General features: G+C 45.8%; 1 protein-coding gene across 4 annotated transcripts in view; it reads left to right on the top strand.

Annotated features, from left to right (window-relative positions):
* Nucleotides 1-14,543, top strand: part of RPH3A (rabphilin 3A) — a 450,823-nt gene that overhangs the window by 276,595 nt on the left and 159,685 nt on the right. For all 4 annotated transcript variants that reach the window (XM_077292456.1, XM_077292446.1, XM_077292453.1 and 1 more), the window contains one exon: nt 4,021-4,062. In XM_077292456.1, the coding sequence (XP_077148571.1) occupies nt 4,021-4,062 (42 nt within the window). The remainder of the gene's footprint in view (nt 1-4,020; nt 4,063-14,543) is intronic.

Here is a 14,543-nt window from a genome sequence, read left to right as displayed (position 1 = left end):
CGCGTTTCCTGGGCCCACGAAAATCAGCCCTACCCCCCACAACTTTAGCCAAATGACCCCCTGTTTTCAATGCCTAACTATTATTATAAGGTAAATTAAGATTGACAAGCTTAAGTAACAAGAATTGATGCTTTTGGCACTACAATGGGCACTGTAGGTGTTTTCCTGTCCTCCACTCACTGCCGACTTTGCTTCCCTATTGACTTGCATTGGGTTTCGTGTTTCAGTCGGCTCCCCGACTTTTCACAATAATCGGCCGATTTCACCTGACTTTTGAGAAAGTCGGGTTTCGCGAAACCCGACTCGATCCTAAAAAAGTAAAAGTCGCTCAACTCTATCCACCACCACCACCACCATCATTACCAGCTGGCAATGACCGCCCACAGCCTCTTCCACCAGACTTCCTCATTTTTGGGAAAATTGTAACCAAACTAACAACCGTTATATGGTACTGTAAAACAAGGTAGAAGGTTTATATAAACTTGTTGAGAATTTAAATCTCCCTTTTTTGTGTGGGAGACTGCTGCAAAAACCAGGCCCGCTGTATTACTCTACACAATGTAAGTGGCAGAACGTGGCAGGCAGATATACGACAAACAGAACTGATGCAGATCCACTTAGTGGCAATTTAAATCTCCCTTTATTATGTGGGAGACTGCTGGAAAAAACCAGGCCCGCTGTATTATACTACACAATGTAACGTTATAATAGATGAATGTGGATAAAATCCGCGCTGCTGCGACAAATAATGGATATCTCTGTGTGGAAACTTCCTGAAGAAGAAGCCATGAGCTTTGAAACGCGTTGAATAAACCACCCGAACACCTTATAACTATATCTGGATCCATTATTTGTCGCAGCAGCGCGGATTTTATCCACATTCATCTATTATAACGTCTCTAAGAGGTCGCAGCACCGACCTGTGGATCTGCAGCAGCTGACAAACTACACGCCTTTACTGTGTACCACCAGGTGAGCAGTTCTCTCATAATTGATTAGAAGCAATCCTGAGGATAAAACCCTATTTGCGCTTTTTTTGTCTCCTACTTTTCTATACTACACAATGTAAGTGGCAGGCAGATATACGACTAACAGAACTGACGCAGATCCACTTAGGGGCAATTTAAAGCTCCCTTTATTATGTGGGAGACTGCTGGAAAAAACCAGGCCCGCTGTATTATACTACACAATGTAAGTGGCAGAACGTGGCAGGCAGATATACGACAAACAGAACTGACGCAGATCCACTTAGTGGCAATTTAAATCTCCCTTTTTTGGGTGGGAGACTGCTGCAAAAAACCAGGCCCACTGTATTACACTACACAATGTAAGTGGCAGAACGTGGCAGGCAGATATATTAAAAAAAAAAAAAAAGGGACCATACTACAATAACAATCTCCCTACAATGATCTCAGGAAAAGTATGGCAGCAATAAAAAGGCCTGCTGCACACAAAAGTGTGGACAAATAAACAATAAAACTGTGCAGAAAGGAGTAACAGGATTTTTGCTTTTAAAAAAGCAGTTGGTTTGCACAGCGGCGTACAAACAGCAATGCAGCTATCAGGGAGCCTTATAAGCTACAGAGCTGAAGCACAAAAATCTAGCCTCCACTGTCCCTGCAAAGAAAAGGTGGTGTTGGACAGTGGAAATCGCTACAGCACAAGCGGTTTGGGGGTTAATCTTTCCTCCCTAACAATATCCCTGCTTCTGACGAAGCTGCAGCAACCTCTCCCTATGCTCAGATCGGCAGAAGTAAGATGGCAGTCGGCGTGCACGCCCCTTTATAGCCCCTGTGATGCTGCAGAAAGCAAGCCAATCATTGTCATGCTCTTCTCTAAGATGGTGGGGACCGAGAACTATGTCATCACGCTGCCCACACTCTGCGTCCTCCTTCATTGGCTGAGAAATGGCGCTGAAAGCGTCATACGAAACGCAACTTTGGCGTGAAGATTGTCGACCTCATGGCCGATCCCACAGTGGGATCGGGTCGGGTTTCACGAAACCCGACTTTGCCGAAAGTCGGCGATTTTTCAATTTGTCCGATCCGTTTCGCTCAACCCTACTCATGAGTATCCATTCTGCCCTATATGATCTTCCCATCCTGCCCCATATGATCTTCCCATCCTGCCCCATATGATCTCCCCATCCTGCCCCATATGATCTCCCCATCCTGCCCCATCTGTCTCCATTGTATCCATCCTGCCCCATGATCCTGCACAATTTGTCTCCAATCCTGCCCCCAGTGTCTCTAATCATGCCCCCATGTCTTTCATTCTGCCCCGTGTCTCCAATCATGCCCCGTATCTCCATTCTGCCCAGTATCTCCATTGTGCCCCAGTGTCTCCACCATTCTGCCCTCAGTGTCTCCACCATTCTGCCCCTGGCGTGTCCAGCATTTCTGCCCCCGGCGTGTCCAGCATTTCTGCCCCCGGCGTGTCCAGCATTTCTGCCCCCGGCGTGTCCAGCATTTCTGCCCCCGGCGTGTCCAGCATTTCTGCCCCCGGCGTGTCCAGCATTTCTGCCCCCGGCGTGTCCAGCATTTCTGCCCCCGGCGTGTCCAGCATTTCTGCCCCCGGCGTGTCCAGCATTTCTGCCCCCGGCGTGTCCAGCATTTCTGCCCCCGGCGTGTCCAGCATTTCTGCCCCCGGCGTGTCCAGCATTTCTGCCCCCGGCGTGTCCAGCATTCTGCCCCCGGCGTGTCCAGCATTCTGCCCCCGACATGTCCAGCATCTGCCCCGGGGTCCCCTGGATTGCCGCTCTCAAAAAACAAACAAACAAACAAACAAACAAAAAAAACATGAGTTCTTACCTGGCTGCGCTCCTGTGGCAGGCGGCGAAGCTCCCTCCCTCCACGCAGGTGAAGCGTCAGATGCCGGCGAAGTGCGCGCTGTGGCTCACATCAGCTGCCAGCCTCTGATTGGCTGGCGACTGTTGACTATTGATGTGAGGGCTCGAGCCCGCACCCGCAGTCAATAGCGTTAAACTGCCGCAGCGGCGGTAGGGTAGGGGCCTGGTAAGCAGATGAGACGGGGCCCGATCCGGGCCCCATACACCAGTCAGGGCAGTAATGCCCTGATGGCGGCCCTGATTTAGCTATCTATCTATAGATCTATCTACCTGTGTGTGTAAATATTATTCTTCAATAGAGTATGTAAAAGAAGAGGTTGGACAAGGAATTTCTATCAAAATTTTTTTTTGTTAAATAATGTCTTTATTTAGCTTACAAAAACACATACAAATCCGCATGAAAAAAACTCATGAAAATACGCATAAAAAATGCATCAAAAACACGTGCGTTTTCTGCCAAGAGAGGAAGAATCTGAGCAGAAAATTCCACAGGCAAATCTGCAACGTGTGCACATAGCCTTAATCTCTCCCTACTAAATCCCCACCTAACAAACAACTAATCTTGATGATCTTCAGCTCTTAAAAAAGCTTTTTGAAATAAATAACGTTCACTGCAACCTCCTATCACTTTCTTTACACTCCTTTCATTGCCCCTATGCTGAAACTATGCTGAAACTACGCTGTTTCCGGCTGCAATGTGCGCAAGATGGAGCCGGCAGCATTTAAATAGTCTCTATGATGCTGGAAGGCCAGCCAATCACAGTAACACGACGCTAAAGATTTGCAAGCCACCCCAGCATGTTTATTGACTGCAAATAAAGCGCCAAACATGCTTGGCGGGTCACTCGAATATGCAGGGCGAATACCTAATTACTTGCCGAGTAATGAATAGTCCGAATACTGCACTATTCGTGCGAGTAACGAATAGGGCCGAATGTATAATATATATAATTGTAAACGATATAATGGAATATTCCTATGTGTTAATCGCCCATTAAATGTTTCTCCTTAATCTTTTCTCTTGCTCAGGAAAACATTTTGATATATTCCAAACTGCTTATTTAATCAGTGTATCCCATTAAATTTAAAAATATTTTGCATTTGCATCAATATTACATTGTATTTCATTTTTTTCAGCTAGTATACTGAATTTATACTTGTTTGTTTTTAAGGTCAAGCAGAGATCACTGCTCAACCAGACCAGGAGTCCTACGGTAAGAGAAACTGAAGATGAAGACAGATACATTATGGGTAATGTGTCTCACTTGTTGTATGGCAGATGATTAATTCAGAATTATCTTCCAGTTGTGATTATTGCTATGGCAACCAAGGTTAGATGCAATTCTTCCAGTGGTCTAGCAAAGGATTAGCCTTCAGTTGAAAATGAACCACTTGAAATCTCATGTCTTTGCAGAAGATTGTTACTTCTTTGTGAAACTTTACATTTTAGAAAGCAATGTTTTTTTCCCGTGCTACTTATTGATAGTAAGACACATTTGGTTTTCATGTGCATAATTTGTCAGTAATGAGAAACAATTGAGGAAATGAGCTTCTGAAATTTCCATGCCAATCAGAGGCTCTATTCATGTTTTTTAATCAAATTCAACATTTGCAAGGCAAAGTAGGAGATGAGGTTTGTGACTTGTCAGAGTAAGTGCATTTAGTTTTGGAGATACGTTTTTACAGCATCCATGTCCTGTCTTAGATAAACGTGATTGTCTAGTGATTGTGACCCAGCAATGACCCATTTTCAGCTGGAGTTTTAGATTTTTTTTTTCTTTGTTGCAATTTTTGAACAATGCATTTATAGAATGTTCTTTATTCATTCTCAATACATCAGTGAAAAATATGTGATATTTTACATGGATCTTGGCAGGAAACAGATAAGACTAAATACAACATTGCTGTAGTCAATCCCTGAACTCAGTGGTCTGTGTGTCTACCTCGCCCAGCTGCTGGGATCCTTGATTAGCTTCAGAAGTGATGATTAGTGTTGAGCATTCCGATACCGCAAGTATCGGGTATCGGCCGATATTCGTGGTATCGGAATTCCGATACCGAGTTCCGATACTTTCAGTATATCGGATACCGGAATCGGAAGTTCCCATAATTCAAAGAGCCAGAATTCAGCCAATGAGGAATGATTAGAAGTGTGGGCACATCCTTTTCTGCATGTTAGGCATGTAACTATTGGCATGGCTGTGATTGGCTGCTGAAATGATGTCATGATGCAGTATAAAAGTCGCCGCCGCCATTTTGGGCTCACTCTGCTGTGAATTCAGTTAGGGACAGGACGCTGCTGTTCTGACTGAGGGCCAGTTTAGAGATAGCGATTTGCTTCATTGTGCTTTACCCAGGCTAATTTAGCAACCGCTGTGTGAGAACCTTTTTTTTGCCTTCAGCGCTGTTCACGGCTGTCTGCAAGGTCTCTGTGTGAGTGCAGCTTACTCTGTAGTCTTGTCTGCAACCACAGCCAGTTGTAGTGAGCTCAGGGTGCGTCACTATTAGTGCAGCCTGCTACACATTTTTTCAAATTTATCCTATTAGTGGCTTTCCATCCGTATCCTGCTAGATTGTGGAAAAATACTATATAGGATTACATAGAGGAGCTTTTTTGGGCCTTGCAGCATCGTTCACGGCTGTCTGCATGGTCTCTGTATGCCTTTAATGTCTCCTCCACCTCCCCCAATACATCCTACATTATTCTTAGTTGTTTTCCTTCATGTAGAATTAACCTACAAGGAACGAAAGGGTTTACTTTAATTCCGATATTTTTGTCCCATTGACTTGCATTGGTATCGGGTATCGGTATCGGCGATATCCGATATTTTTTGAATATCGGCCCATCCAATCCGATACCGATACTTCTGGATATCGGAAGGTATCGCTCAACAGCATCAGTGAGTACATCAGTACTCACTGATGAGTACTGTCGACATGAATTAACTACTGAAGCCAAAATACTAAGACCCGAGAGCACATGACTTATTCCTAAAGACCTTACAAAGGACCAGGGGGCATTCATTATGGATGGGGAAAAGGCAGTTAAATGAGAAAGGGTTCTTTACAGTTAGGGCCTTTCATTGTCTGACTACTCCATCACAAGAAGTAGTAATGGCAGGCTCTGTAACATCTTTTTAAAAAGGACTGGATGCTTTCCTCACAACAAATGGCATTGTGGGTTATAAATAATCTAGCGATAGAGAATGTATAACTGATGGAGGAAGGTTGAACTTGGTGAACCCGGGGCTTTTATTCAACCTTTATAACTATTTGGGTTCACTCATACTGGCATATGTTGTCTCATGTCAGAAAATCAGGCCAATTATGCTATTGACTCTTGACTCAAACTATGTTAGAGTTTGAGCTGAGTGTCATTGGAATGTGATCCAATTCTCTCACATGGGCGAATCTCAGCACAGGTGCAGAGAAGATGGGGAACTTAATTTCTCAGTCTTCTCCATTGTCTCTGTGTGCGTACATCGGACTGCACTTGGATGACATCTAAGTGCAATCTGATGTTTCACATGCACCCATATACTACTGGTATGGGTAGGGCTGGTTTTAGACAAAGTGGGGCCCTGGGCAAAAGTTTAAAGTGGGGCCCCAAATACTCACATGTTGCACCATCACACAGAACAATTTTGGTTGTGTTTACATGTGCTGAGTTCAGGCCGTTAAGTGAGCGTGATCAACAATATTGAAGTTATTCAACACTTGTTCCCAAGTTTCTTTACATCGGCTGAGAAAGAAAGATGGGAACAGATAGTCCTCAATACAATGTAATGCACTCCCTAAGGTCCTTGATATAGTATAATGCAGCCTTCCTCAGAGTATACTGAAGCCCCCTCATATAGTTCACAGCAGCCCCCTCATACAGTATAATGCAGCTCCTTTCATAAAGTATAATGCAGCCCCCCACAAATAGTATAATGTAGCCCCCACATAGAGCCTTGCATGCAATATGGGGCTGCATACAAGGCACATGTGTGAGGTTGCCACAGCATAGGGCTGCCACCAGGTTTGCACTGTTATCCCACACGGTCTTCCCTGGCTCCAGGTTTAGTGGAGACAGCCATTTCTCAAACTCGGCCTGGACACTGGTCCACAACTCTTAATTTAAACACTGCCTGATTGCTGTAAGCCTTGACTGTGCAGTAGGGAGATGGGGAAGATTCTATCTGTACTGTTGGAACCTATGTCTGGTTAAGGGAGAGTTTGAGGGCACAGGTGGAGGCCCTAGAGGAGGTGGAGGAGGCAGAAGCAGTGGTGGAACTGTTAGATACAGAGGTTTCTCATGCAAGCCTTGGGGGGATTCAAGGACTTGTGGAGCAGCCCCATGATCACCTGCCCCCACAGCCACCAGAGTCACCCAGTGCCCAGTCAGTGAGATGTGAAGCCCCTGCCCATGTTTGCTCGTCCAGGTGTCAATGGTAAAATTCACCCTGGCAGAATTAGATTTTTTTCTGGGACTGGGTAATGTTGTCGGCGACATGCTGATGTAGCGCAGTCACAGCTTTCTTAAAGAAGTAATGGAGACAGGAAAACTGGTACTGGGGGACTGCGATCAACAGATTGGAGATGGCTGAGGTCAAGCTATTAGCTTTGCCATGTGTAGGAGAAAACATTATTTTACGTGACCATAACTGCGGGATCGAGAACTGGCTGCTCTGCTGAGAGAGGGTGGAGTACAGAGAACAGAACAAACTGCTGGATTGTGAGTGAGGTGCAGGCGGAGATGCTATGGTAGATTGAGAAAGTTGCATTGTGCTAGGTGACACAAAAGCAGCAGTCATGTCTACTTCGGTAATAGCTGACCGGCTCTCACTCACCCAAACTGTGGTGGGTAAACAAGTGTAGTTTCTGCGGCCGGAGATCTGTGTGTGAAAACTTAGAATGGTGATGGAGGATGAAGCAGCAGCAGCAGATGGGGTTAATTGGACAGCCGGTGGTTGTCATTGCCTGTTAGTCCACATTTTAGCGCAGTGAGATTCCCACAATAAGGCATGTTGATTGCACAATTGTAGGTTCATGCATGCAGTTGTCAAATTATTATTGCAATTTTTGCCTGTACTGAGTATGTTTTCTTCTTGCAAATTTGACAGTTAACATGTTGGGTCATACTTTGCCTTCTCAAAAAGGCCAAGTCTAGGCAACCCTTGCCACCCCTGCAAACTGTACACTCACGACCGGTGGTGGCCAGAGACAGGGTTGGAGCTGAGGATGCAGTGCTTGTCATGGTTGCGTCACTTTGTGTCTTTGTGGGAATCCACAATATAACCTCTTCATCTTCCTCCTCCCCCACCTCCTCTACTGAGATACTCAGCTGCATACCTCTGGGTTCACACCAAGTGGAATCTACCACATCATCGTCAACCTCTCTGTTCTCACACTCTTCACCCTGAGTCGCCCTCCCTCTTCCTGCCCTGACACCACAGTACAGTCCGCATGCACCTCTGGTATCTAAGTCTCATCAAGATCACCTCCACCCTTGGTGGTTAACGTCTGGTGACAAGGTGTAAGGATTCCGGACTTTCCTGGTGTCTGTTTGCCCTGATCCAAGATGGAGGCTTGGATCTCACCCTGTCATGGAACTTCCTGTCTGTCTGATTATTTAAGTCCTGGTCATGTGTTCACCTGTGCCTGAATATTTTGTGCTGCTGGCTCCTGAGCATCTGCCTGCTTGCTGGTTAACTCCCTGCTTCTGCTGCTCACTACTCAGGTCTGCCTCACCCCGTTCAGCTACCTCTCGCCCCTGAAACTGCTGCGACTGGCAGCACACCAGTTTCCTTTGTGTACCAAACCTTTCCCAGTGTTGTGCCTCTTTGCACAACCACACCAGGTGAGCAAGATTCAAGCTGTTATTGCTACAAGAAAGATTTACTTATCTACTACGCTTAGATGGCGCTCTCCCTCTTTCTCCCCTCGTCCTCTCTTTTCTAGGACGTCATTCACATGACGCATCATCTGTGAACTATTGGACTCCTACTAGCAAGTACTGTGCGCACGTATGAACAAGTGTTGCTGGACATCATCATTTAAATACTGTGTGCACTAAACCTTATTGGACTTCCTCGTTTAAGTGTCTTGTTTGCTCCCACATTATTTCCTTGCTGGACTGGTTCACATTAGCGGTCGCGCCCCGCTACTCAGTTTGCTGTGATTTTCTATATAGAGCTGAGGACCTCGTTACTATAGTACTATCTGTACTATGTTTTGTTTGCTAACCTATTGGCTATTTTCTATATAGAGCTGAGGCTCTCGTTACAATTGCAGAAATATCTGTACTATGTTTTGTTTGCTACCTGTTGGCTGTTTTCTATATAGAGCTGAGGCTCTCGTTACAATTGCAGAAATATCTGTTAGTTCTGTTTACATTTTCGTTTGTGGGTAAATACATCTTTTGCTGCAACTTTGTTCTCAGACTGGCTTTATCCCATGCTATCAGATTCTGTAGTATCCATATAATTATTACACAAGGGTCTGGTTTCTGCTCGGACCCTACTTCGTCCACCCTCAGATCCAACATGAAAAAATTTTGGGCATCGGTGCAGATGCTTTCCTCTGGATTCTGTGATTCTTCTAAGCAGATCTCTGATGCCCAGTCAGTTGGGCCTTTGGAAATTTTTGATGCTGGGGGAAACAAGGGTGATTGGGGTGCCACCTTTGAGAATTCTACTGTGTGACGTTAAGGTGGAGGAAGAGGAGGAGAGGCCAATTGATGCAGTGCTTGCCATCCACTGGAGCACAGGCTCTTTCTGAGCCTCATCTACAAGGCGTACTACTGTGCATCTGCCAAAGAAAGGAAGTCGAGTAGGCCGGACAGTAACAGGTGTTGTCAGTGGTCTTTGGATAGGACAAGATGGTGTTTGTTCAGTTGAGCTTTCATTCACATTAACTCCTAATCCACATACACATCTAACACCAAGCCTATTCCCCCTTCCACCACAACCTCGCTTTTTCCCACTCATGTTGTAAATAGCCTTCCCCTCTCATACCCTGCTGTGTCACAACCTTTGGCCCACAGCGGTCAGTCACCTGTCCCTAAATTAACAATCACTATTTTCTTAGCTAGTGTGTCTGAGCAACACTGTTATGCCTAATGATTTTAAGTGGAAATATAGCCTTCTGATTTGCCACTGAAACCGTTTTAGCGTTAACGATTTGGAGTAGCTAATTGGGCCTCGTGGCTGCACTACTATAGTTGGCCTAATGATTTGTTTGTGGAAATTTGGCCTTTTGATTTGCCACTGAAACACCATTTTAGCACAAACAATTTTTTAGTAGCTAATTGCGCCTAGTGGCTGCACCACTATACTACGCGACGTGATGTGACGTCACGTGAAAGCGAACACGAATCTGAATTTGCTACGTTTGTGCCAAATTTGAGATTGGCGAAAGTTTTCCGAACATGTTCACTCATGTCTACTTACAAATACTAATGTAAAATACTGATCAAACACTGAACGTGGCCTAAGGAGAACTGGTAAGCAGTGAGCAAACCTTTTTAAAGACAGTGGATGAGCTAAGGTAGCTCCTAAGGTCCCGATAAATATTAACACACAGGAGTGCTTGACTTGGCAGCGAGTTTTGGAGTTTTCTGAGATAGTTACATCACACTACTCTGGCAGTGGCTTATCTCGCCACTGAACAAAATAATCAGCTGTTGAAATTCCAATGGCCAGATCCATCTATCCCCCCCAAGTCAGAGAGCTTCCAAACAAATTTGATAAGTCCATTTTTATCTAATGTGTATCGACTCGATAGAGGACCTTCTTCTTGACCAGTCTAACTCAAAATTAGTGAATAAAATTAAAAGAATAGACTAAAACTGGCCATTCATATTAGACGGCTGTCAGTCTAATGATCGACAGAAGCTTTATTCATCCAACAGTCACCTCAGCCGGTTCTCCGATAATCAGGAGCGCTTGTTAGGCTGAGAGCTTCAATTTTCTTTAGGCTAGAGTCAGATGGCTGTAGATTCTCTCATCTAAGAGAATCAGGCCAATTATGCAAATTACACTCTGATGAAACTCTGATCAGAATTTCATCAGAGTGTCAGCGTAGTGTGATAAAATTCTCTTCGATGATGACTAACAAAATTTCTCCATCTTCTCCATTGTGAAATCGGACTGCACTCAGATGTCATCCTAGTAAAGTCCAATGTTTTCCACAGACTCATTGACTTGCATGGCCAAGTGTGATCCAATCGGGTCAAACTTAAACAACCTGCAATTTCTTTCTCAGACTGACACTGTCCAAGGAAAAAATCCAACATGTTGGAGACCCAATAAATTAACATTGGCCTGAGTGTGATCCAATGATTTATTGTATCTAACTGGGGTCAGAAATTTGGTGGTGTGAGTGAGCCGTAAAAAAAAGACTTTGTTTGGCTTTTCTTTGGAAGAACAAAGTAACTGGCAATCCAAAATTACACATGCCCGATTGGCATCTTCTCTGATGATCAGTTGTCCAGGGCTGCCATACACATTAGACTGTCAAACTGGTCAAAATTGGCTGATTTGGCCAACATTATTAACCCCTTCACGACATGCCCCGTACTAGTACGGCGCAGTCATGTCTCCCCCTTTGATGTGGTCTCCGGCGGTGAGCCCACATCAAAGTCGCGACATGTCAGCTGTTTTGTACAGCTGACATGTGCGTGCAATAGTGGCGGGTGAAATCGCGATTCACCCACCACTATTAACCAGTTAAATTGTGCTGTCAAACGCTGACAGCGGCATTTAACCGATGCTTCTGGCCGCACTACCGGAAACACTTGCATTGCCGACCCCGTCATATGATCGGGAGTCAGCAATGCGTCAGGATAGTAACCATAGAGGTCCTTGAGACCTCTAGGGTTTCTGATGCCGGCCTGCTGTGAGCGCCACCTTGTGGTCGGCTGTTATGGACCTGGTGGTTAGGAGCACCCGGAATGACCTGATGGTTAAACTATCACACAGGACGAGCTCTGGGAAGTGGGAGCTCTGCTGACCGCAAGTCTAATCCTATCACACAAACACTAGAAATAGCCGTGGAGCGTACCTAACTCTGCCTAGACGCCTCTTCACAGCCTAAGAGCTAACTACCCCTAAGATAGGAAATAAAGCCTAACTTGCCTCAGAGAAATTTCCCCAAAGGAAAAGGCAGCCCCTCCATAAATATTGACTGTGAGTTAAGATGAAATTCACAAACATAAGAATGAAACAGGTTTCAGCAAAGGAGGCCAGACTTCACTAAACAGACTGAGGATAGAAAAGGTATCTTTGCGGTCAGCACAAAACACTACAAAAAGCCACGCAGAGTGTGCAAAAAGACCCCCGCACCGACTCACGGTGCGGAGGTGCCACTCTGCCTCCCAGAACTTCCAGCTAGCAAGGCAATATCATGATGGCAAGCTGGACAAGAAAACAAAGATAAGCAAATTAACTAGCAGGGACTTAGCTTCGCTGGAGTAGACAGGTCCTCTGAAAGATCCAAGAGAGATCTGAACCAGTACTAGAACATTGACAGCTGGCATCAAGTAACGATCTGAGTGGAGTTAAATAGAGCAGCCAGCCTGGGACCAAACGAGGTCAGCTGAGGAAGGAACCTCAGAACCAGCAGCTCCACTCACAGCCACCAGAGGGAGTCCATGGGCCGAACTCGCCGAAGTACCATTCATGACCACAGGAGGGAGTTCGAGAACAGAATTCACAACAGTACCCCCCCCTTGAGGAGGGGTCACCGAACCCTCACCAGAGCCCCCAGGCCAATCAGGACAAGCCAAATGAAAGGCACGAACTAGATCGGCAGCATGAACATCAGAGGCAACAACCCAGGAATTATCTTCCTGACCATAACCCTTCCACTCGACCAGGTACTGAAGTTTCCATCTCGAAATATGAGAATCTAAAATCTTCTCCACCACATACTCCAACTCCCCCTCAACCAACACCGGGGCAGGAGGGTCAACGGAGGGAACCATAGGCGCCACATATCTCCGCAACAACGACCTATGGAACACATTATGGATGGCAAAAGAAGCTGAAAGGGCTAAACGAAATGACACAGGATTGAAAATCTCAGAAATCTTATAAGGACCAATGAAACGAGGCTTAAACTTAGGAGAAGAAACCTTCATAGGAACATAACGAGACGACAACCATACCAAATCTCCAACACGAAGTCGGGGACCAACACAGCGACGGCGGTTAGCGAAACGTTGAGCCTTCTCCTGGGACAATGTCAAATTGTCCACTACGTGAGTCCAAATTTGCTGTAACCTGTCCACCACAGAATCTACACCAGGACAGTCCGAAGGCTCAACCTGCCCTGAAGAAAAACGAGGATGGAAACCAGAATTACAGAAAAAAGGCGAAACCAAAGTAGCCGAGCTGGCCCGATTATTAAGGGCGAACTCAGCCAAAGGCAAGAAGGACACCCAATCATCCTGATCAGCAGAAACAAAGCATCTCAGATATGTCTCCAAAGTCTGATTGGTTCGTTCGGTTTGTCTGAGGATGGAAAGCTGAAGAAAAAGACAAATCAATGCCCATCTTAGCACAAAAGGACCGCCAAAACCTTGAAACAAACTGGGAACCTCTGTCCGACACGATGTTCTCCGGAATGCCATGCAAACGAACCACATGCTGGAAAAATAATGGAACCAAATCAGAGGAGGAAGGCAATTTAGGCAAGGGTACCAAATGGACTATCTTAGAGAAGCGATCACAAACCACCCAGATGACCCACATCCTTTGAGAGATAGGGAGATCTGAAATAAAATCCATGGAAATATGCGTCCAGGGCCTTTTCGGGACCGGCAAGGGCAAAAGCAACCAACTGGCACGAGAACAGCAGGGCTTAGCCCGAGCACAAGTCCCACAGGACTGCACAAAAGAACGCACATCCCGTGACAAGGACGGCCACCAAAAGGATCTAGCCACCAAATCTCTAGTACCAAAGATTCCAGGATGACCAGCCAACACCGAACAATGAACCTCAGAGATAACTCTACTAGTCCATCTATCAGGGACAAACAGTTTCTCCGCTGGACAACGGTCAGGTCTATCAGCCTGAAACTCCTGCAGCACCCACCGCAAATCAGGAGAGATGGCAGACAAAATTACCCCCTCTTTGAGAATACCAACCGGCTCAGGAACTCCCGGAGAATCAGGCACGAAACTCCTTGAAAGGGCATCAGCCTTCACATTCTTAGAACCCGGAAGGTATGAAACCACAATATCGAAGCGGGAGAAAAACAGCGACCATCGAGCCTGTCTAGGATTCAACCGCTTGGCAGACTCGAGATAAGTCAGATTCTTGTGATCCGTTAAGACCACCACGCGATGCTTGGCTCCTTCAAGCCAATGTCGCCACTCCTCAAATGCCCACTTCATAGCCAACAACTCTCGATTGCCCACATCATAATTGCGCTCAGCAGGCGAAAACTTTCTTGAAAAGAAAGCACATGGTTTCATCACCGAGCCATCAGAACTTCTTTGAGATAACACAGCCCCTGCTCCAATCTCAGAAGCATCAACCTCGACCTGAAACGGGAGCGAAACATCTGGCTGACACAACACAGGGGCAGAAGAAAAACGACGCTTCAACTCCTGAAAAGCCTCAACGGCCGCAGAGGACCAATTGACCACATCAGCACCTTTCTTGGTCAAATCTGTCAATGGTTTAACAACACTCGAAAAATTAGGGA

This window comes from Ranitomeya variabilis, chromosome 1 (genome assembly GCF_051348905.1).
Source record: "Ranitomeya variabilis isolate aRanVar5 chromosome 1, aRanVar5.hap1, whole genome shotgun sequence".
NCBI classification, from domain to species: Eukaryota; Metazoa; Chordata; class Amphibia; order Anura; family Dendrobatidae; genus Ranitomeya; species Ranitomeya variabilis.
The sequence above is the reverse complement of the archived record's forward strand: the minus strand, read 5'-3'. Positions and strand labels throughout refer to the sequence as shown.